Genomic DNA, 23,447 nt, shown 5'->3' on the forward strand with positions numbered 1-23,447 from the left:
CTGCCGGGAGGTGCCGGCGGCTTCACTTGCCAGGGCGCAAAATGGCCGCGGGGCGGGGCTGGGGGTGCGCATGTGCGGCCGTGCCGCGCGACGGCGGAGCGGCGGGGGAGCGCCGGTACCGGACGCAGGTAGGAGGCGCCGAGGCGGTGCGCGGGCGTCTCTCCCGCCTCATCGCTTGTCCCGGTTTGTCTCTGTACCCGTAGTGTGGTAGGGTGGCGGAGCCTTCGTCCGCTCAGTAAGGTGCTTCGGGTAGGGTGGCAGAGACACTACCCCCCGAGGGGCCGCCTTTGCAGGGGCGGGGGGCATCCCCTTTCCCTGCAGTGGTAGAGCCCTGGTGGATACTTCCCTCTGTTATGGTGGATGATCCCACTTTGGGCCGGGGGGTGCCATCGCTCCCTGGTCTCAGTGCCCGTGGGCAGGGGGCTCAGTGCTGGAGGCGGCTCTGGCATCGCCCTCTTCTCCTGGAGTGTTCCGCGGGTCTCTGGTGTCCCTGCTGCGCCTTCCCTTCACCTGGCAGCCTTCAGCCCCCTGCCATGGAGCCTGCGGGAGCGCCCACCAGGGAAGGATGGCAGCGCCTCTGTCTGGCTACCCAAGGTTGCCAGGCCTCCCTTCAGCTTGGAGGGTCCTGCGAATGGGACACAGGGATGGCAGCGCTGCTTGGGCATGTCCAGAGTCACGGTGTCCCCGTGTCCAGCCTGGCTCCCTGTGCTCCTGTCCTGCCCAGGAGGCCCGCGGCTGCAGTTGGGGACCCACTCAGTGGCTTGTGCCTTGTGGCTGCAGCTGGGGCCCTGCGGAGGGGCAGTGGCCTTGGGAGGCTGCACAGGTGAAGGGAGTCCCTCCTCCCGGGAAGATGTGTAGCAGAAACTACTGGTGGCTGCACTTGGCAGGGTGGTGAAAGTTGGAAATTCACCTGGAGTTTCCTCTTAAGTCTTAACAAAGAACAGGCAGAATGTCTGCAGTAATCCCCTCTTATAGCTCCTTTGAAGCAAATCTTGGGTTTTGTTTTCAATGATGATTTCAAATTTATTTCTAGTTTTTTAATTTGAGGCCAGAGTTACTGGGCATTGGTTCCCATCTTTGTGCTGTGAGGTCTATTACAGGATTGGAGCTTATATTGACAGCAAATGATCAGGAACAGGTTTTTTAATACATCTAACACACTTCCTTTACACTGTAAGACAATGAATTCTTTAGATATGGGATGTTGCATGTTGTTAAGGTAAAAGCCTTGCCAAGTTCCAAGGCTATGAGATCTGCCCAGTTATCTCTATATTGACAAACCTTGTGTTCTTATTAGGTAATGAGATCTGATTGAACAAGATTGCTCAGCTGGAGCACAGCTCCATGGAAGCTACCAGCTGGTTCAAGGTATTAATTGTCTGTGCCACAGTTGTGTTTGCGTGTATGAACTCAGCAGGGGTGATGGAAGCACATGATTGCTTGTAATAAGGAGGGTATGACTTAACCTCATGATGCACAGTCATCAATTGTTGAATTGGTAAACAGTACTGGGAAATGCCCTCATAACCTCTTTCAGTCACGTTTCCATGCCTGGTCCAGGTGGTTTCAAAGTTTTCATTTCTTCACACGGCAGATACAAAGCTGCTGGGAGCCTGCTTTGGGATGTTTGTTCACGTTTCACACAGGACTGTGCTTAATGTTCCCTCGAGAGTCCTTGTTACTAAGGGATTATCTGAGGGTGCTAGGAGGCTTTCAGGAGAAGTATGGAGTGGAGAAACTGGGAGTCTTGGAGTTACATTCATCTCTAAGGGTGCATCAAAAGGGTGCACAATATCAATGTTTTGTCAGAGGAGCCTAAATGTTGTGAATTGTATCTAGGAAGGAGCTTTCCTGGGACAGAAATAGGATTTTGAGAGGTATTTTTTTGTTTAAGTGGAGGCTCTTTTGGTTGTATTCATTCACATAGCTCTGTGGGGGGATTTCTTGTTTTACTGACAGAGTTCTGCCAGAATTCAGGTACCTTTGTGGGATGAGGACCCTCTGAGATGTATTGTGGAGGTGTCCTGGGATACCATATGTGTGAGGGAAGGAGTGTTCAGAACCTGGTCTGTGCTCCCAAAATGGGCTCATGACTGACAGATAGCCCTGAGCAGACAGAGACTGTCATGACTGTCACTTGCAGGCTCTGGGAGTAGTTGATGTGCCCAGCACCAGTCACAGGGCATCAGCTCTTCCACGGGTGCAGCTCCAGCCCAGCTTCCCTGTGAGTGGGGTCGGACCCCCAGCACCCCAGTCCTGTCTGGCTGTGACAAATGTCTAGAAATAGGGTTTTCTCTCAGGTGGTTTTTCCAGCTTCTGGGTGGATTTATTGTGTGGAAGCTGCAGACGTACAGAGCTGGCATAGTAAGCCCTCAAAACCCAGAATATACAGCAGAGGCAATGTAGTGGCAGCTTGAGCAAGCACAGACATATCTTGAAGTATTATTTGGGATTCCAGCCTGCATTACACAGGGGAGAATGAACACAAGAGCCATCCTGATACTGCAGGCAGGTCTGCAGATGGCTGTTTCAAGTTGCTGAGTGGCAACTTGAGCACATAAAAATCATCTGGCCCTGCTTAAAAGGCTGGCTTGAGCCAAGATTCACATGTATGGCTCTGCTGCTGGCTCAGTACAAGTGGCTTCAGCTGTGGAAGGCTGGAGCTCAGCCTTGTAGTAAGGCCAAGGCATTGCCGAATCACCACGGGACACAGGGACTTGTGCATCCAGCTGTGAGCTGGCTAGGAACTTAGAGCACATGTGTGAACCCCAAGCTGTGGTGTGTTCCAGACACAGCTGTGTGCCAGCACTCTCAAACAAAAGCAGTGCTTTCCTGGTAGCCAGTATTCCAACATCCTCCTCAGGAAGATAAGATCTGTGGACGTCACTGGCAGGAGCCAGATGTCAAATGCGGAGGAGGAAGTTTCTCAAATAAAGACTCATTGCTTTTTAATTTATGAGCTTGTTCCTTTATGACAGTGTTAGAGGTTCAGTGTGAATGAATGATGGCTATTCCCTCCTGCAGCTCCCTTTCCCATTCCTTCTTACAGCCTAATGTTGAAAAGTTCTGACATATTCCATGAATAATTCTCCATCCCAAGGAAAAGGTTATGAAAATACCAGTGTGGCAGTAACACAGTGCTTTGGGTGTAGAAGTGAAATCTGCTTTTTACAGACAACTGTGATTTGTTTCCTTTTAAGTGCACATTTGCAGATGAGGAGGGAAAAAATATCTATCAAATGACCTAATGACTATCCTAGCAAAAGTGACATCACTGGCAAATATCAGCTGGCTGGAGGGCTTGCACATCTGTGAGGGAGTGATGAGGGAGCAGAAAGGAAGTGGAACTTCAGCCTCTTTGAACAGTGCTGTAGCATTTATATGACAAAATGAGGTGTATCTGGAAATTTCAACAGCTGTGGTTTGTGCAGCATGTGCTCAGTGAAGCACTTTTTGGATGGGGACAGCATGAAGTGCAGCACTGGGACCAAGTCTTGAGCAAGCTCTGCTTTCACTCAGCTTTTGGGTAGCAAAGGCAAGGCCAGGATAAGAATCCCCCTAGTAGGTCACACTTTTAGTCTGTCTGTCCCCATATCCTGCCCCATGGTGGCAGAACACATGTGTGTGGGCACCATTTATGGCCTTTCCACTTGTCCACCCCCAGCCTGCACAGCTGCCTTGGGGCGGTTAGAGGAGATTTCCCTGCCTTGTTCCCTTCAGTAGCTGTTTGTGTACAGCTGTTTTCTGTGAATTTGTCTAATCCTTTGAAGCTGCTGCCCAGCTCTCTAATATCCTTTGGTAGTGAATGTCAGGTGTTTACTACCTGCCAGGTAAAGAGATATTTTAAGCTGACTTCCTCTTAGTTACAGTGAGTGTTCCCAGATCTCATGTCCTGACAATTCCATGAAGGGGCCCAGCATTCTGATGTCTTCTGCTCTTCTGTCAGTCCTCCACAGAAGACTTTTGGTGAGAGACAGAGGACTTACCTCTTGCCTGAACTCTCCCTTCTTCTTAACCTTTGTCTTTACGCATTGTGACTCCTTTCCAATTCTTGACCATACAAAATGAAATTTCCCCTTGAGGCTTGTCTGTCTTTAATTACGTCTATAAAGGTTCATTGTCTGGCTGAATTCTCTTCCAAGCAGTGTCTTCCTTTTTTCTGGCCATGGGTTTTGGCCTGGCAGGGATGCAGAATGGTGTCTGAGCTCCACAAGGGCTTTGCAGTTGGATCCAGTTGAGGTCTAGTGCTTTGGCTGGGAGTGGAACCGAGGTGCAGTTTCAATCTAGTGATGTAATTGATTGGAACAAGTGCTGTTCCTGCTTCTTCTGAACTAGTTATGAGGAATTCCTTGGCCTAGGAGGAGCAGATGGTTATTTTTGCTTTTCTAATCTTGCCTAGAAGTGGTCAGGCTTGTGGCTTCAGGGAAATGCTGAATGGAACTGGCCTTTCATCAGGTTTCATACCCAGACGTTTATTCTTTTGCTTGATTTCCTGCTTGGACTTGCTGCAGCTGGTGTTGCAAGCCCAAGAGGATGGTGTGGTGCGTAGGTTCCTATTTCTTATGTGTTCAGTCTTATCCCACATTGCAAAACCCCCATGATGTATCTGAGGTGGGTGAATGCAGACCCTGGAGGGCTGAAACAGGAGTGGCACACAGCCCTCTATTTTGCTTTTGACAGTGCCAAGATAACAACCTTTTTGTCACCCTTCATGTGTGTGCTGTGAACAGGGCATGATGGCATGGGCTGGAGAAGCTGATTGTACTGATTTAAGAAACCCTTATGTCTCACATAAGTGCCTTGTGTTTTGCCTTGGGTCTGTAGCAACCGGCATGTGAGAGAGGGCTCAGCCTGAAAAGCACAAGAAAACATTTCTGGCCCCAGCTCCTAGCCACAAGCTCCGGTCAGTGCAGGTGTGAGGAGTCCTCCTCTCACACTCAGCCCCTTGTGAACATACAGCGACTTGTTCTGGTCTAAGGCTGCTGTGTCCACGTGTTTTATTTCTGTGTATAATGCTGTCCAGCCAAAGCATCTTTATTTCAGACTGTGGTCCTAAGACTTAGGTCACTCCAAGACAAGCTGGAAACCTGCTAAGGCACTTCTGGTTACTTTTATTGCATGATGGCAGCATGCCTGCTGCAGTTGTGTTTTGGTTGTGTCTCTTCATGCCATGAAGCAGCAGCACTGCTCACCATAAATAACTCCTGTCTGAGCCAGCCCAGGTGCAATAAGCTGTGACTGCCTGGGGAAAGCATTGTGCACATGTGAGGTTACATCACAGCTCCTGTCATTTTTATTTGGATAAAAATTTACGTGAGTACCTAAAAATACCAGTGACTAGGTGTGTTTTCTGAAGGCTGCTTTGTTGTTTGCAGCTATCTGGCTTGATTCTTCCTCTGACCTTGCCTTTAAAGAGCTGGATTAATTGTCTGCTTGCTGGATAACAAAGAACATTACAGGGTAAAGGACAGGGCAGGCTGCTCAGGAGGAGGAAGCCATGCCCCCAGGAGCCCACAGCCTGGCTTCAGCTTAATGAAACAGCTTTAGCGCAGCAGACAGCTTCTAGTCTCTTAAATCCCCTCCAATCCACTTTGTAGCAGCTCCTCAAAACAATACAAATTCTGATTGCTGCATACAAAGATTTACCAATTAATTTGATTCACCTTTATTTAAGAAAATGAATCTGTTTTCATTTTATTTATTTTTTTCTCTCCTGCAGGAGCAACAATGGATTGGCCCCATCAAAGATGTAGTAGGGGTTGGGAGAAGACATCTCACCTGAAATGGAGGTGATTGAAGGAGCTGAACACTGACTGCACCAACATGGGGCTGCGACTGCTGGCTTGTCTTTTCCATTTGCCCACTGCAGTGATCTATGGGTCTCTGTCGCTCTTTGTTTCCATTTTGCACAACGTGTTCCTCCTGTACTACGTGGACACCTTCGTCTCTGTTTACAAGATTGATAAACTGTCCTTTTGGATAGGAGAGGTTAGTTTTTTTTCATTGGCTTCTGCACTCTTTAGGTAGGAAACTCTGAAACCAAGACTGCTCCTTGCTAGAAATGTGAAAACTGTTAGTTGTAACAGCAGTGTTCCCTTTTGGAGAAGGAGCAAGGGAGCCTTCCAAGTACTAACTTGGGCTTTTCAGTTTTTCCCACTTACGTAAAAATAGAACAAGCTGGGACAGAAAATGCAGAAACTTTGTTCTTAAGAGTGCCTTTCCTCTGGGGATGTTGGGGTGTTTCACAGGCAGTGAAAACCACTGGCCTTACTGCCAGTTGCCCCAGACAGGGGCATCATACAGTGGTGATGGGGCAGGGAAGGTGTGCTGGGACAGTTCCTGCTGGTAGCTCACCATGCCAGCTCAGCACTGCTTGCTTGGGTGACAGAACAGAAACAAACCTGTGGTTTGTTTCACTGTCCTGTGGTTTGTTTCACTGTCCTGTTTTCTTTCCTAGACAGTGTTTCTGATCTGGAACAGCCTCAATGATCCTCTGTTTGGCTGGCTGAGTGACCGAGTATTCCTTAGCACACAGCAGTAAGTGAAGTTCTGCTTTCAGAAGAGTCTGGGAAGTTGTTTAGTCTCTGGGGAAGATGATGTCAAATTGGCAGCTTTAAAATGATGGCGTGGGAATGGCTTACTGGGCATGGAACTCTTAAATACCTCCTTTTCATGGCATCTTTGAAGTTCAGTGCTCATAAATGTTGTTTCAATACTTGCCTTTTTAGAGAAAGTCACACACACTTATTGGGTGGATGTGGCCCTAACCCTTAACAATTGTGAGTAGTGCAGAACCTAAAATATGGGCATCTAAAATCTCAAGCCCCTGCTATATGAGCAAGCCTGTTAATGGGGTGTTAGAGAGCGTCTGTGCATGGTTTGGGAGGCACGAGGGGGGAAAGGACAGTTATTTCCACATGGAATACCTTAGACCAGTTGTTCCCAAACTCTATAGGATGGAAGGCAAGACAGCTCTGTATTGTTGGCCATTAGCATGTCTCATGTATTTATGTCAACATTGTAATGAAAATAGTGGTGTGACTTCCTGCAACTAGTAAAAAGTCATGAAAATCATTTACATTGCACAAAGTGCAGACAGTACTGCATTGTCAGGGAGACAAATGCTCTGGGAAAAAAAAATCCCTTTTTGGCCTTCTTAAACCCATATTTTCAGTGTCTTCACTATTAGCTGAGAAGGTATCTGATGTGGGTGGTTGTTACTTGAACAAAAGCTGTGTTTGTGTCTGTGCCACTTACATGACTTCCTTGGAGAGGAAGAATATGTGATCATGCTGGGTTTTGTCCAGGTATGTAAAATATTTTTTTTCTTCTGTTGCAGGGCAGGAGCAGAGATTTCGTCCCCTGAAGTAGTTCTGAAGAGACTCAGAGCACTAAGCCACAATGGCCCGCTCTTTGCCATTTCTTTCCTTTCTTTCTGGGTTTCCTGGGCTCATCCTGGTTTGCAGTTCCTCCTTTGCCTTTGCATGTACGACAGCTTTCTCACCATGGTTGACCTCCATCACAATGCCTTGCTTGCAGACCTGGCTGTTTCAGCAAAAGACAGGACTAGCCTCAACTTCTACTGCTCCCTCTTCAGTGCCATAGGCTCCCTGTCTGTCTTCATGTCCTATGCAGTGTGGAACAAGGAGGACTTCTTTTCCTTTCGCATATTTTGCGTCCTGCTGGCCCTCTGCTCCATTGTTGGTTTCACCCTGTCCACGCAGCTGCTCCGCCAGCGGTTTCAGGCTGATGGGAAAGCAAAATGGGACCAGGAATCAACCCTGAAAGAGTAAGGGTCACAAATTCTCAGCAGGGAAAAAGGCTTGACATAGATCTGCAGCAAACTAAATGTGTGAGAAGATCGAGAATTAAGCAAAATTTGTTAATTATCTCTCGTTCTTGTCTATTGATACAGTTTTCAGGATCAGCTGTCACACTGGCTCCTCTGAAAATATAACAAAACTGTCTTGTGTCAGCCCTAGTCCAAACTGGAGGCAGAGGCCTAACCCGCTATATGGCCATCCAGTATTTGAAACACAAAATGAGTTAATGTCTGGAGCACCCAGTGAGGCCTGTGAATGGTAAAATGTCAGAAGCAGCTTATGAAAGCATTCATGCTTGAGCATGAGACCGCCTTGCTGCCCATGTCCTATGGAAGTGGACAAGTGAATGTCTCTCTCTGTCACTCACTTCAGCTGCCTGATAGTGGCTGGGCTGTTGGTAGGCCACACCAAGCTGATTTTCCCTGTTCAGCTCAGTCCTTGGGCTGCCTCACTTGTCATCTCGTTATGAGCTGCCAGCATTGTGCTGTAGTAGCAGCAGATCCTGATGAGATCTGCCAGGTGAGCTAACTGCAGGGACCTGGAAGAGGAACGTATAGTAGAATGGCAATCAAGTTATAGACTCCACTGTTTTGATTAGTCCAGGAATATGAAAGGTCAGGATGGGGGCTGAGGAGAGACAGCTCTGCATCTACACAGGGAGAGCTGGTGACTCTGTCTTGGTGTGAGGGATTTATGGTTGCTTTTTATCCCTCCTTTTCCTTGAGGCTGTACATTGAGAAACTCTCCGTCCCCCAGGAGAAGAGGATCACCCTGGCAGAGTATCTCCAGCAGCTCTCCCGGCATCGCAACTTCCTCTGGTTTGTCTGCGTGAATCTCATCCAGGTAGGCACAGAAGTGACACACTGCGATTCAGAGGATGAGTGCTGGCTCTGGCTCTTTGAGATGGATGATTCAGCAGTATGTAAGTTCCTGAGGAGAGGCAGAGATATTCCCAGCACCCACTTGCTCTTGGAGTCTCCTGCACATGCTGGCTGATTTAGCAGCTGGTAGCCACTCTCCCTGCTTGTGACTGAGGATACTTCCTGAACAAGCTGTGGGGTGCCCCTTCCTCTCTCTGCAGCGTAGGCTGGGTTATGGGGGCTGATGAGCTCTGTGCAGCCCATATGGGGTGCAGAAGCACAGGGCCTGGCTCACAGAGGGGATGAGTTTAGGAGTGCTGTTTGCTGGTGTGGCTGTCAGCACAGTCTCCTTTCCCTTTCCGTTTTCCTGAGGCTCACATCACTGTTCTCACTGTCCAGCTGGATCCATCTCTCAGCTGGCTTTTACCATTTCTGTTCTTCAACCTCTTCAGTGATGACTACCAAATGCAGGCAGCCTGCCAAGCTTTGTGTGCTGCAGTCATGGCTCCCTGAGGATCCCTCAGTTTCCCTCAGGCAGATGCTGGTGTGCATCTTTGTGTTCAAGCCTCACTGCCTTACCGATGTCCTCCTGCCGGCTGCCTCCTCCCTCCTGCCATGCCACTGTCTCTCCCAGCCTCTGGTCCCTGCTGTCACCTGCTGGCCCTGTCTGCCCTAGCAGCACTGTGCTGTACAGCTGGGCAGTGGGGCTGACTTGGGCACAAAGTGGGCATAGCTGATGGCATTGCAGCTCTGCAATCTCAGCCAGCAGTGTCGGAAATGTCACAGCCAAGGTCTTGCTCTGCTGAAGTACTCCAGGCCTATCCTGCATGATCCTTCGGCATGGGGCTCCTAGGATAACAGAGCCCAGAGGGCTTTAGCTTTTTCTGTTCTTTCTCACTGCTGTTCCTGCTGACCAGCTCGTCTGCATGCTGCCTTCACAGGTTTTTCACTGCCATTTTAACAGCAACTTCTTCCCTCTGTTCCTGGAGCACCTGCTGTCAGACCAGATCTCTGTCTCTACTGGATCCTTCCTGCTTGGTGAGTTTCAGGTGGGACTGGAGGGAGTGGCTAAGTTACACAGGACCTGGCCCAAGTCTGGGTTTGCCCTTCCCAAGCTCCATCTGGGGAGAGGTGTGCTCACATGCAGGACTGGGCTGTAAGATTCAGACATGCACGCACCCCACACGTTTCCCTGGAACCTCTGAATTGTCCTTCCTGGGCACAGAAGTAACTCAGGGCCTTTTCTAGTAAGGACAAGCCTGGTGTGCTGGACACCAGGCTCCAGAGAGGTATTGCTCTGAGCACTAGAGGCTGCAGAATGCAGTGTTCCCAGGATGCAGCAGAGAACACAGCCCTAAATTTCATCTCTTCTGCAGCATACAGACCATTTCCAAGCTGCCACAGATATGTGGGCATTGGTCCTAGACTTACCCTGGGAGGCTTCTGTGCAGGCCAGGTCTGGTCAGGCAGTCCTGCCTCTTTCATTTCTGCTCCAGGGCTGAGTTGCCGCCTCTGCATGACACTGCACGAGTCTTTTTTCCTTTCTGTCCATGAGGTTGATGGAAGAAGGTCTCCCTCTGTAGGAAAGTGTGTGCTGTGCCACAGAGCTGTGGAATAAATCTGCCGCAGCTTTCTGTATATGTATATTGTGTATATGCAGAGAAGCTGCTCTGTATTGTCCTGCTGGCAATAGCCAACCATTCTGTCTCTCTTGGTATCATGTCTGGGGGCATGGTGGAAGGTGAAACTCCATCAAGCTGTTTCTGCATCTGTCTCTGCTCAGGTGTTTCCTACATTGCCCCCCATCTCAACAACCTCTACTTCCTGTCACTCTGCCGCCGCTACGGGGTTTACGCTGTGGTGCGAGGACTCTTCTTCCTGAAGCTGGCTCTGAGTGTTGTCATGTTCCTGGCAGGACCTGATCAGGTGTATCTGCTCTGCATCTTCATTGCCAGGTAGGCAAGCACTTCCCCTGCCCTCTGCTTCCTGGGAAGCAAAATGCTTTGTCCCTGTTCTAAGAGGAGTGGAATTCAGGGAACAGGGGGCAGGATTGTACATAGGCCATGTGGTTTCCAGCTCTGACAGTACATGGGACAGCTCACTGCAGAGTTCACAGGCTGTCCTGCTGCAGAGTGAGGGAGGCAGTGATGTTCAGGAGGTCACAGACCAGCAGGACTGGTGGCAGCTTGCATATGCATTTGCCAGCTGCTGAGAGCTTCTCTCCTCTGCAGCCCTCGGTGTGGGCTGCAGCTGCCTGTGAGCCACAGGCCCAGTGTGTCCTGTCCCCAGGCCTGTCTGTGTGGGAGGTCAAGACTGATCTGAGGTGTCACTGCAGGGTACAAAGTCTTACTGATAGTGGTGTTCCTCTTCTGTAACTAGGGCACCTGAAATTCTTATTTCAAGTATGGGGAAACTTTTTCAACCCTTGCCATTTTTTATGATTTGTCACATTTTTCCTGTCATTTGATAGCCCTGTTCAGTGCTTTGCCTGTTGTTCTGCAGCAACCGCGTGTTCACAGAAGGGACCTGTAAGTTACTCAACCTGGTGGTCACTGATTTGGTGGACGAGGATCTAGTCCTGAACCGTAGGAAGCAGGCAGCCTCAGCCCTGCTCTTTGGGATGGTGGCTCTGGTCACCAAACCGGGCCAGACCTTTGCCCCTCTGATTGGCACCTGGCTGCTCTGTGAGTACACAGGTAAGGATGCTCCTGGGGAGAGCAGTGGAGCAGAACAGGGCAGAGTTCATTGTCTGGCACCTTGTGCTGTGCCCTGGGTGGGTGCAGAGGGCTCTTCAGTTGCTAACCTGTGCGTGGTCTCTGCATCTCCACGGCTGGTCACTCAAAGAGCATGGACAAAGATCCATCCCCACAGCCCCATTCTCACCAACTCTTCTCTGACACCAGGCTACGACATCTTCCAGCGCAACCCCCTGAACAACGTGGTGAGTGCCCAGCCGAAGCTGGAGTCTGCTGCAGCCCTGGAGCCGACTCTTCGCCAGGGCTGCTTTTACCTGCTGGTCTTTGTGCCCATCGCGTGCGCCCTGCTGCAGCTCCTCAGCTGGTCACAGTTCAGCCTGCATGGGAAGCGCCTGCAGGTGGTGAAGGCTCAGCGGCAGAGCCTGACACAAGGCCAAGCACCAGAGGTCAAAACAATCTAAGAGTGCCTGAGCCCCCAGGATGCTGCTGGTTCCAGGCTGGTGCTGGAGGGCGGGGATGGTGGGCTGAGAGAGCCTGATGTTCATGGTTCAGCTGTGAAATGCTGTGATGCCAATGTTTATTCACTCCAGGTGGTCATCACTGGGGAAGGCTGAGAGGTCCAGCATGTGAGAGGCCTGAGATAGATCACTTGATCTCAGGAGCAAGAACATTTTGTCCCAGCCTGTCCCAGGGAGCAGAGAGCTGCTCATTCCAGCAAAGAGGTGCTGGGTTGCAGGTGCTAGGAAACATACACATCCCCAATGTGCTTTTCTGCATTGCGCATGGCTCTAGGGAGCCACAGCCTCTGCAGCTGAGCAGGAGGAGACTGTACAGGGAGTCCTTCACTAGAGCCTTTCACTCTTGTGGAGTGGGAGGCTCCTGAGGGACCAAGTGACCAAGGGAATGATTGTCAAACAGGAGCAGGGATGACAGGACCTTGAAGGCCTTTCCCAGTAACTGGTAGAACCCTCCCACTAGCAGTTCTGTGGTTCTTGGACCAAATCCATTCTTAAGCATTTGTTGTTCACAAGACAATATGCTGCACAGCCAGGATCTGCTGAGTGTGCTGTTTTATGCTGAGGTTCCCTTCTCTGTGGCCTTGTAGAGGAAGTTGTTGCTGGCCTGGAAAAGGTGCTGGCCTCAAACTGAGTTCAGAGCCTTGAGCTGTATCATTTCACTGGGCATCCCATGCATGTGTTTATTCCTCATTTGCCCTCCACAGCCCCTACTACTCAGTGCTGTCTCACAGCTGTACCATGAGCCCCCTCCCATTCTGGGCGAGGTCAGGGAACCAGCCCCTAATCCAGCTGCTGGAAGTGCCTCCCTGCCCAGGGCAATCCCAGGTGACCTGGTGAGGCAGCCTGGTGCCCTGCCCTCTGGGAGGAGAGCACAGCCTGAAGGAGACACCAGGTCTTGCATTTGTGCCTTTGATCCCTCTTTGGAGCCTGTCTGACACAGTACTGGGCAGTCACTGGGATTTTACCCCTGTGGGGAGGGGCAGACACCTCAGCTCCTCTGTGCTAGAAACAGTGCCCAAGTTAGATCATCTCACCTGCTGAGAGCAGGTCAGAGAGCTGCTGAGAGCTGCTGAGCCAGGGACCCAAGGACAGCAGGTGCTTTGGTCTCCCTGGTTTTGGCTGAGAGCAGACAACAGGTAATCACCAAAGGGGTCCCTGAGGCAAGGGAGTGACTCCTCAATCCCTGTAATGTGTTTGGGGGCAGGGAGAAGGGATGTGCCAAAGCCTGTGCCTGCCTGCTGCAGGAAGGTGGGCTTGGCAGGCAGTGTTTGAAGCTGTTGCACATTGAGGGATGTTCTTTGTTTAGTCCCAGGTTCCCTCTGGGGTCTCAGCCCACCAGCCTGCCATCTTGCCTCAGGACATGGCTGCCTTCTGTCTTGGACCAAGACATTCCTGCCATGAGGCTGCTGTAGTTCTTACTGGTTCAATCATAAGTAATTTGTGCAACTTCTGACCAAGTTTGAGAATGATTCTCCATTTCATAAATTAAAGATGATCTTTTTCTGAATTGCTTGATGATTTTCTTCTAGCCAGTGGCTCTCTCCTGGCTGGGTGGATGTGGTGCTGTGGGGATATAGCTGTGGCTGGGTGGAGACAAGGGGACAGCTCCTTCTCCACAAAACTGCACTGAGGCTTGGCTGTTTCTGCAGGGGGCAGAGGGGAGCACCTGCCTTTGAAGGGAGGCATCACTTACTCCTGCTGCTTTGGAAGAGCCCAGAGTTAGGCCTGTCCTGTTCCTACACCAGTGGGTGCTGGGGACAAAATGGGACAGTCATAGCACTGGGCACTGTGCCACCTTCCCAGTGAGAACTACTCACTGCTGTCTCTGCAGACACCTGGGCTGGCACCAGCTCTTCTCACAACAGCAGTGGCATCACCCTTTCTCAGCCCAGGGTGCCCTCTTCCACCCTTTCACCTGTCTGCAGTGACAGAAGATTCAGGGATTACACATGTAAAGGAGAATAGATGCAGACACCATGGCTGCAGCCCAGGAATCTCCTCCCACAAAAGCCAGACCAGGAATGCAATCCTGAACCAAAGATGGTGTCTCCTTGCAGTCTGGCCAGCAACAATTCTGTACAGGCAAGATAACACAAGTTACCTCCTAAAAATTGCAAATGTGGGAGGCCAGGAGGCTTGAGTGTTGTATATGAATGACTTTATTTAAGTATGCTGGGCACCACCAGGCAACATGGTTTGGACAGTGTGCGAGGGAACAGTCAGGCAGACCAAACAAATGCTAGATTGGAGACAGCACCGTCCTGCCCAGTCACTGCAGGTTACAAAATGGAGCACTGCTGCTGCAAGGCCAGCGGAGGGGCTGGGGGGATGGAGAGCACTGCCTGGGGCACACAGTAATGGAACGGAGAGGAATTTGCTGGAATTCCCCTCTGTGTGCTGCAGCAAATCAGCAAGAACACAACCAGTTTCCCAGCAGAAGGCTGAGCATTGATGGCTCTTTTCTGACAGGTTCTTGCTTAAAAAACAGTCTGCTCCGATGGGGTGAGGGGAACAAGCAGTCTAACCTCAGCTGGGAGAGACCACCCTACGCACCTGCCTACAGCCTCTCCAAACCCGGGGGTCAGCCCCAAGAACGTGGTTCCTGCAGTGGCAACTGGCTGCTGCTTAACGTTTGTCTCAGCTGGGGCAGTGCACTGGCCTTGCCCTCACCTCTGTGGCAATCCTCCAGCTCTTACCCCATCTCTGCACCTGAGAGTGACCCAAAGGTGATGTGTGGCAAAGAACAGAAAAGAGAGAAACAGGGAGGAACTGCCACCAAGTCCAGCTCCATTGCTACTGCCATGTTCTGTGGAAAACTACTGGGAAAAAAAGAGAGCACCGAATAATGCACAAGTAAAACCGGAACAGTGGCATGCCCCAACACAAGCAGGTCTGCAGGCTGCCCAGGGCTGTTAGAGCAGTACAAGCAAAGCAGCCAGCAGGTGAGCAGAAAGGCACTGCAGTGCAGCAGAACACAGCCAGCAGGACCACTTCCTGCTCACACACGTGCCACCCACCCCGGCCTCCCAGCGCTGTCCTCTCCCCTGGTGCATTCCCAGTGACCAGCGCGTCCCCATGGAGCAGGAACAGGGGTGGTGCAGGGCTGGCCTTTCTGCTAAGCGTGGGTGCTGTGCGCAGTGCGAACATCGAGCAGCGGGCAGCTGGGCAACAGGTGCTTAAAGAAGACCCAAAGCATAATTCCCAGGTGCTGTGGTCAGTATTTGAGAGATCCTCAGACATTTCAATAAATAAAACAATTCTTACATTACAATGCACCTTCCCAATTATTATTTTGCCCCAGAATGGATAAAGTACACAAGAGTTATGCCTGGCTGTGAATACATGCTCCCTTTGCCCTGACATGGCAGGAAGGAGGGAAACAGCCTCGACTCTTACAAAGAACACGAGAAGTCAGCACTGTAAATCTTGGCAGGTTGAGGGGGAACACACAAGTGCCTTCACGCCCATTCCGGGGTACTTGCTTCCAGAGGAGAAAAGGTATTTAAAACAAGGTACGAGAGAATAACCGTCTAGTACAATGATAGCTGATTAGATTTGCTTTGTTCTACTCCATGCAATACAAACTAAGTCCTATCGCCAACTTCTCCAGCTGTGGTGCAGACCCCACATCAGGCTAAGAAGTTACACATTCATATACACACACACACACCAAAACAGTGGGGGCAAATGGACTTAACTGCTGAGAATGTGCTTTCTCTTAATAAAAAATATATTAAAAACAACTTCAAAAACTTACTGATGGTGAAGACACCGCTGAAGAAGGAAGTAGCTATGGGGCCTCAGCTATGTGTTTCCAGACAATCCAGGCATTGCAGTCAGGCTGACTAAAGCCTGCACGAGCAGTCTGCAGTGGTTGGCTCCCTTCTGGCTTGCCAGGCAGTTTCTATAAGCTGTTCCCTTTGTTTTTGCTTATTTGTTTTACAATGACAGATGTGACTGTGATACAGAAAATAAGGGACTGAAATGAAAAAGGAATGGGCCATTTTGGAGAAATGTAGATTGGTATTTTCTCCTTTCCATTAAAAAAAAAAAAAACAAAACAAAAAAGAAGTTAGTAGTACTAATACAACCCTCCTGCTGCTGTCGTCTTTGCTCAGTGACATCGGGGCATGCTGGCGCACACACACACACACAGGCAGCTCTCAGACACTCGGACTCAAAAAAGCGAGTTTAAGTGAGTCTTCGGAGGAGACTGAGGACAGGTCCCAGGGCTAGAAGGTTTTTCGGTGGATGGCACGAGCTCCATCTTCTTCATATTCCTTTTTCGAAACCCACATTTTCTTAAAGGTGTCCAGAGAGGCCAGGATAGAGCCACTACAGAGAGACAGGCATGTTACGGGTTAAAGGAAAATGCTGGGGGCACTCTCATAGTATCTCTGCAGAGTTGGGCTGTTTCTTTTGTGACACTTCCCCATGACAGTAAGGTGCTCAGTTACACACGACAGATACATTCTCTGGACTGCCAGTCCCTCTCCCAGAATCTTCAAATGTGCCAGTACTACAGAGCCTGGCACCACCTGCCCCCTCCCACTGCTGCTTCAAGAACACACCAAGCATTGCCCAGCTGAGTAACACAACCACCCTGACACACAGCACCAGCTGGGATAACAACATGAGAGCTACTGGGCTGTGCCTCCCCAGCCCAATCCCACAGCAAAATGTGTTGCTGTGCAGCACATACATACCCAATCCACGTGGAATACAATCTCTCCTGAGGAGCCGATATCTGGAAGAAAGAGAATCAGTCTGTACCTTCCCAAGCTCCAGTCTGCTCATCCTCACACACTGTCCACACTTCATTCCAGCTAGCACCTGACACAGATGTGATCTCTCCCAACAGAAAGACACCTGGCAGTGCCTCCAAAACAACCACTCTGGTCCAGAATCCTGGACAGGGGTCATGTCAGAGGAGCCACCTTCTCAGTGATGAAACCAAACTGATTTTCATCACAACAGCAAATGCTGTTGGGCATGTGAGTGTCTCAGGAAAGGCATTTCTGATTTGAAGTAAATGGCAGCTGCAGTGTGAGTGAGGTTCTTTCGAGGTCACAGACCAACACACGTGGTAAGTGACAAACACAAAAGAGATGGCTCTTACCCTTATTTTGACGTCCTTCGGAGCCAGTTTCTTCACTTCGCTCAACAGCCTGTCACCAAAGCCTACACAAGACAGAAAACGTGCAATGTGAGCACCTCAGCAAAATCCCAAGTTCCATCCACTAACAACGTGGACATGGCCTATGCAGTCTTATGTAAATACCTCATTCCACATCTTACAGAGAGTCCAGCCTGGGGAGGCACAGAACACAGACAATGACATAACAGGACTTTGTCTCACTGAGAGCTCAAACACTGGCACAATGGGCTCTACTCCTCAGCAGCAACCTGAGTCAAGCAAACCAGGTTTTTAGCTAGGACCTCCTCCTTCCCTAGGCATTCCTCCTGTGTCCAAGCCCATTTGTACAGGGGGTTGAATGGGAAGGCGATCTATTTGGAAATGTCAACCAGTGGATAACAGACTGATGGGTTCTGGCAGAGGGTATCTTTAGGTCAGCAAGTACCAACTGAGCCCTGAGGAGATGGGTTGAAACCTTTCTGCACACACAGAGCTGACACTCATGGTGTAGTCCTGTAGGACTAGGACCATTGAACTCTCACGTATCAGAGACCTAAAGAAACCTTAGAAGATGGAAGAGTCCTTTTTGGTATCTAGTCTCAGATATCATGAGCTACAGCAGCAGGAATAAACACAGCTATTCAGTCCTTCTACAGGCATTGATTGGAAGAAAACAGGAAAAGAGTTCAAAGCCCAGACAGTGATGTACGAGGGCAGGGGTCCTGCATACCCAGCAGGGTATGACTAGGACTCAGAAAATTAGGAAGTAAATGCCCTGATAGAGCAGAATTTACACAGCCCTTACCCCAGAGGACAAACTGGGTGATCTGGGTTATCTTCCCAGTTTCACATGAGAAAGAAGCAAGAGATCAGGTATGTCACAGCACACTGAAAGAGGAGAAGCAGGAACCTTTGAAAAGTGTGGAGCCTCCAGACAGCACAATGTTGGAGAACAGCGTTCGCCTCAGATCCATGTCTGACTTCTGAATGGCAAAAACGAGCACTTCGTGAAGTCCTTCACATTCCTCCCCTATCAGGTCCGGCCGGAACAGGAGCTCTGGGGCTCGGAAACGGGCAGGGCCAATCTGCAAGAGCACAAGTTAGGACACAGGGAAGAAAACAGTGTGGCTTTCTTCACTACCTACAGATGGGCCTGCCTTTCTTAGGTGAAGCTTCAGAGTAATGAAACTTCCTGAACATTCTTTTTGCATCACTAGATACTAAGTGAATGCCAGTCTGGACTACAACCCCTACAAAGGGCACCATTTCCAATTTGCAGATGAAAGAGATGAAGAAACTTGTTCAGCCCCATACGGCAGGTCTGGCATAAAGGGAGCAAATCCAGCCCTGGTAGTGGAGGTAAAACCTGTATTTCCTCTCTTTCAACCATTCTATACTGGGCTGAGTCTTCTAAGGAGTATTCCTAACTCTTCAAGTCAACTGTTAATGCACAGAAGACAATTCTAGGTAGAACAAAAAGGCACTGTATATAAAACCACTGATGGATTTAGTGAGCTGACACCTACTCACACTCCATGCCTGATCTGCATAAAGTTTGTTAGATCAGAGCCTGCTCTCAAACAGCTGAGTCCCCATTGTTACACTGCATCCTTACCCAGGACTTCTAGCAGAAGTTGTGAGGTTTCTAGTAAAGTTTTCTTTCCTTAAAAATTCTAGTGCCCAGTCAACAGCCTAGGATGAGTTATGGTCTTTTAAAATTATCCCCTCCCACCTAACACTGCATGAAATTTCCCATCACTGAGGAGCTTTTCTGGAAACCCTGTGCCTCACATGAGGAATTCTCTAAGAGTAGTCTTTACAAACCTCAATAGTGCTTCCATCTGGCAGGTAGTACTGAGCCTTCTCAGTCTCCAGAGTCTCATCCTTCTGGGGGTTTATTGACAGGTAGCAGGCACGCTGAAGAGGAAACAGAGTCAAGGAGAGAGAGATGAGATGGGTAAATCCAAATGCCTCTAATAAAATGTTTTTATCACTAATAATCAAAATCCACGTATCCCTTCGGGGAGACTGATTTCAACAGTATTATGTGCTGGAGAAAAGAACTTTAAGGTTCACAACAGGCAAACTACATTGCAATATCCCACCTGTGATCCCTACCTGCCATGGATTTTACTCCATGAAGGAAATAAATACTACTGAAAGCCATCATTGGACCCTGAAAAACTGCAGCACAGGTAAATGCAAAACTAATTCTGAACCACCAGCCCATCTTCACCTCCACCTGTGTTAACAGCCTCTCAACAGGGATTAATGTGATTTTGACTATAACTCTCTCACAATATGGGACAGCTGAGGTTGCAAATGACCTCTTGCAAATGATCTTGTCTATGCAGGGTCCCCTAAAGCAGGCTGTCCAGGACCACATCCAGGTGATATTGCCAAGGATAGAGACTCCACAACCCTGTAGACAAACTGTGCTAGCACTTGGTCACCCTCACGCTAAAGAAAGTTAATGTTCAGACAGAACCTCCTGTGCTTCAGTTCGTGTATCTTGTCCTGTCACTGGACATCACTGAAATGAGTCTGGCTCTGTTTTCTCTGCACCCTCCCTTCAGACATTTATATACATCAACAAGACTCTCCCCAAACATTTTTGGTGGCTCAACAGTCCAAGCTCCCCCTGCCTTTCCACACGTAAGAGTCCTTTAATCATCTTAGTGGCCCTGGATTCCCTCCACCAATGGATTTAGGTGCAGAGCTAGGTAGGCTGAAACTTCCCACCAGATTTCACAAGTCACAACTTCCCTTGGGAAGAAATCCCCTCTTGGACAAACACAGAAACAAGGCAGGGCATCACCTCCTTGATGGTCTTGACAATCTCAAACTCAGAGGTTGTGTGGAAGTCATAGCCTTCCTTGCGGAGATAGAGGCGCAGGAAGCGGGAGACGTCCCGGCCGGCGATGTCGATGCGCATGATGGAGTGAGGCATGGCAAAGCCTTCATAGATGGGAACCGCGTGGGTGACGCCGTCCCCAGAGTCCAGCACCACTCCCGTGGTCCTGCCGGTCGCGTAGCTACCAAGGGACAAAGGCTCAAGTCAGAACAAGCAACTCAAAGTGAACCCAGGCAAGCAGCACATCCACGCTCAACTCAGGAAGCAAAGATTTCACATAAAACAGGGCCTAAAAACCCCTCAAAATGCAAGCTCTGTTGGCAGTTCAGCAAATTTCCTGTAAACTCTTTATTACATAAATTGAGTTTCAGTTCTTGCATGAAAAATGGGGGAAGACATCAGTCAGGTCTTCTATGATATTTCTGTAGAATGGATTTCATGGCAACATTCCACAAACACAAATCAAAGACGAAAGACACTTACAGGCTAAGCACAGCTTGCATGGAGATGAACAGTGCTGGCACATTGAAGGTCTCAAAAAACACCTCAGCAGCACGCTCTCTGTTCTTGCGTGGGTTTAGGGGTGCTTCTGTCAGCAGCACAGGATGCTGGGAAAGAGAAGAAGGAGCTGTGCTGCAGTAACCAGGAGGCAGTAAGGGTCTGTTCCTAAATGTTTCTGCTTATTTATTCATTTTAGGAACCACTGGTGCAAGAGGGCAGGTACAAAGGAGTAATTTCAGCTGAGCTGTATTAGATTGAATAATCTCTATTAAGTTGGAAGACTAGCAGGGTTCTGGTTTAGTTATGAAGAAGTGTTAGGAAATGTACTCTGTGAGTAACTCTGACCCATGAAGGAGAAGTAGGATGATTTTTCTCAGTGAGAAAAATCAGCCAGATAAGCCAAAATACACACCCTAAGAAAGGGTGAAGGCATATGGTCTTTCAGCACAGGCAGACAGAAATTTCCTACTCCACAACTTAGATTGCTCTCGGAGATTTAATAATTTTTTGGTCTGATCCTTCCCGACCACAGGACTGTGGCTTTCTCCTTCCTCACTTCAACTCATGTCACTGCTGAGTGGATATGCCTGATGTGCAGGCAGAACAGGAAAGGTCAGAAACACTTGGCCAAGAGTAGAATCATTAGAGAGAGTGTGTGAAGCAAATGTGAAAGGCAGATTTTCAGTTAGGCCAGACCATCATGTCTGGAGAAGAATTCTGCTTGGACACTTCTTGTGCAGTACCTCCTGAGAGGTGAAAGAACCTAATTTAGCAACAGACACACATTCAGAAAGAAGGCCAAAGGAAAAGTCCCAAATCTTTCCAAGTTCCAAGGCTCCTGGTGTTACACACACTGAATGACCCTGTGCCTTTCCATAACGTGGTCTCTCACCTCTTCTGAGAAAGTCTGGAGCTGGTCTTTAGAATACACATACTGCCAGATGCGCTCCATGTCATTCCAGTCCTTCACTATGCCATGCTCCATCGGGTATCGGATCGCAAGAAGACCTCTGTGCTCCTGAGCAAACAGGAAGAACAAGAGAGCATCAGAGCTTCCAACAATCCCCCTTCTGAGCACTGTGACTTACTGTCAGACTCACCTACAGCTTTGATTCCACTAAAAGATAACTTATCTATAGCATACAGGGCAAAACCTGAACATTCATCACAAACGTCTCTCCCAGAGAAGCCAAGCCTGGACAAGGCCTTTTCATACAAGTAGGAATGTCTACATCTGACATTTGCAGAGCATATTCCATCAAAACACTTTTAAAGTCAACACATACAGACACCTATCATATGTTATCTTTGTACTACCAGATCAGCCATGACATAAAAAAAACCATAATAGGATGTTACTGGGGAATGCAGTTTACTACATGCTGACAGAAGCAGGACTGTGGAGAGAAGCTTCCTGCCCACAACAGGGAGATACACAGAAATTGAGTAGGGTCCATTTCTAAAGTTCCCAGTCTAAAGTATGTAACCATATAGAGCTAAAAGTAGCCTAAAAAGAAAAAGAGAGATATCAAAGGCCTGTGTCAGCAGATTGGCTGACATTAAGCTTCACATTCCACCTTGGACACACATGCAAGTGACAATCTGTTCTACTCTTTGGACCTACACAATACCAAAGAACCACAGCCCAGCTGCCACATCCCCCCTTACAGCAGCACACTGAGATACATGGACAAGTGCAGTGTACAGGTGCTCTTACCTCTGCCTTTGGACCAATGAAAATGTCCCCTTCTAAAGCACCAGCCATGACACGAACGTGCTTTGGTCTGCCCACACTAGAACAGAGACAACAGAGTAAATGCTTCTACAAAGAGCTCATATGCACCCAAGGATTGCATACTTTGTGCTTCTCTCTGTCCTAACCAGAACTTTCACAGTGGGTGAGTTTGGGGGTGCTACCAGGTGCAAACAGTTCTGAACTGGCTGGACATAAACCAGCTGAGTCTGGCCATATTTTCACTGATTATTCAGGACTCACCTGTTTCAACAGTGCCAGGGATGAACATGGCTAGACTGAGCAATTGTCTGAGGTGTTGGATCCACATGTGCTGCCAGACCTCAGGCAGACTTCTCAGATTAGACATTTGTGTCCCATGACCCACCATCCCATACAGAACATATTGCTCAGAACACAAAACTACCCACTAAAAGCCCACCACACTGAAAATAAAGGCCAGTGACTATTCAGAGTTCCTGTTCCAGCAGTCTTCATCCTGGCAAAACTCTGAGAAAACTCACAAAAAAGTATGGCAGGAATCAAGACATCATACCACACACCGAAAAAACACAGAGGTCTTCACACTTCTTATGCCAAATTTTACTTTTTCCAGGTCCTTTTCTTCATGTGTGAAGATTAAAGGATCCTACAGCTTTGGTTGTGTGTTGAGCCTGACAAAGTGATATCATCTTCTATGATATGTGTGTATGTCCCCAAAAATCTCAAAATATTTAACAGTGGAGCTCTCATCTCCCTGATGCTTCTCTGCAGCAGGCAGAAAAGAATAACTCGTTTTTCCATTCATAAAACTGGGCAATTTTTCCCCTCTACATACCAAAGAATTGGTACACAGTACTAAGAAGCTGCCAAGACCAGCAGAATACTTACTAGTTAGGAAAGCAGTATTTTGGTATTTGATCGCCCGCAAAACCTGCTTTAATCACACCCGAGCCCTGTGGAAGCAAGAGACAAACACGTGAGCTTATCACTCATTCCATCACCTTCACAAGTTTTAGAGGAGCAGCAAAGTACATCAAGACTGCCAGATCCTCTCCTTTCTACTAGGAATAAAGCTCCCAAGGGACTGGCTCTCCAGGCTGCTAGGGATGGGAAGTGCCAGCTTGGCTGTTGGAGGGAGTGACTGGCACCCTCTCTGGCAGTGACATCTCACAGGGCACAACCATCCCATGCACCCTGGTACTGCTCTGCACGCACCCACACACCCTGTATGGATGAGTATTTTTCTAGCCAGGGTTATGTGAGAGGTGCAGGAAGCTAAATCCACACTCCCCAGGTGTCTATTGATATTAGATAACCTTTGGG

At 48.9% G+C, this 23,447-nt stretch overlaps 2 protein-coding genes across 3 annotated transcripts in view; one reads left to right on the top strand and one right to left on the bottom strand.

Moving 5' to 3' along the window:
* Positions 1-16,018, top strand: MFSD13A (major facilitator superfamily domain containing 13A). Of its 2 annotated transcripts, XM_005481141.4 has the most exons (10): positions 1-128; positions 1,298-1,368; positions 5,720-5,988; positions 6,458-6,537; positions 7,340-7,789; positions 8,549-8,666; positions 9,625-9,721; positions 10,467-10,638; positions 11,186-11,379; positions 11,587-16,018. In XM_005481141.4, exons 3-10 carry the CDS (start codon positions 5,824-5,826, stop codon positions 11,838-11,840), a joined length of 1,530 nt encoding a protein of 509 aa, XP_005481198.2. In that variant the 5' UTR covers positions 1-128; positions 1,298-1,368; positions 5,720-5,823; the 3' UTR covers positions 11,841-16,018. The 2 variants fall into 2 exon arrangements, with proteins under 2 accessions (XP_005481198.2, XP_005481200.2); XM_005481143.4 differs by lacking the exon at positions 1,298-1,368 and having other exon boundaries at positions 22-128.
* The window catches only part of ACTR1A (actin related protein 1A), a 14,812-nt gene continuing 5,398 nt past the window's right edge, over positions 14,034-23,447 (bottom strand). The window contains exons 2-11 of the mRNA XM_074545145.1: positions 23,013-23,077; positions 22,107-22,182; positions 21,282-21,407; positions 20,372-20,496; positions 19,853-20,069; positions 18,859-18,951; positions 17,945-18,119; positions 17,017-17,078; positions 16,604-16,644; positions 14,034-16,232 (exon numbers count right to left, since the gene is read on the bottom strand). Coding sequence (XP_074401246.1) covers positions 16,130-16,232; positions 16,604-16,644; positions 17,017-17,078; positions 17,945-18,119; positions 18,859-18,951; positions 19,853-20,069; positions 20,372-20,496; positions 21,282-21,407; positions 22,107-22,182; positions 23,013-23,077 — 1,083 coding nt within the window. The 3' untranslated portion in view covers positions 14,034-16,129. The remainder of the gene's footprint in view (positions 16,233-16,603; positions 16,645-17,016; positions 17,079-17,944; positions 18,120-18,858; positions 18,952-19,852; positions 20,070-20,371; positions 20,497-21,281; positions 21,408-22,106; positions 22,183-23,012; positions 23,078-23,447) is intronic.

The sequence above is a fragment of the Zonotrichia albicollis genome, chromosome 7 (genome assembly GCF_047830755.1).
Source record: "Zonotrichia albicollis isolate bZonAlb1 chromosome 7, bZonAlb1.hap1, whole genome shotgun sequence".
Classification (NCBI taxonomy): domain Eukaryota; kingdom Metazoa; phylum Chordata; class Aves; order Passeriformes; family Passerellidae; genus Zonotrichia; species Zonotrichia albicollis.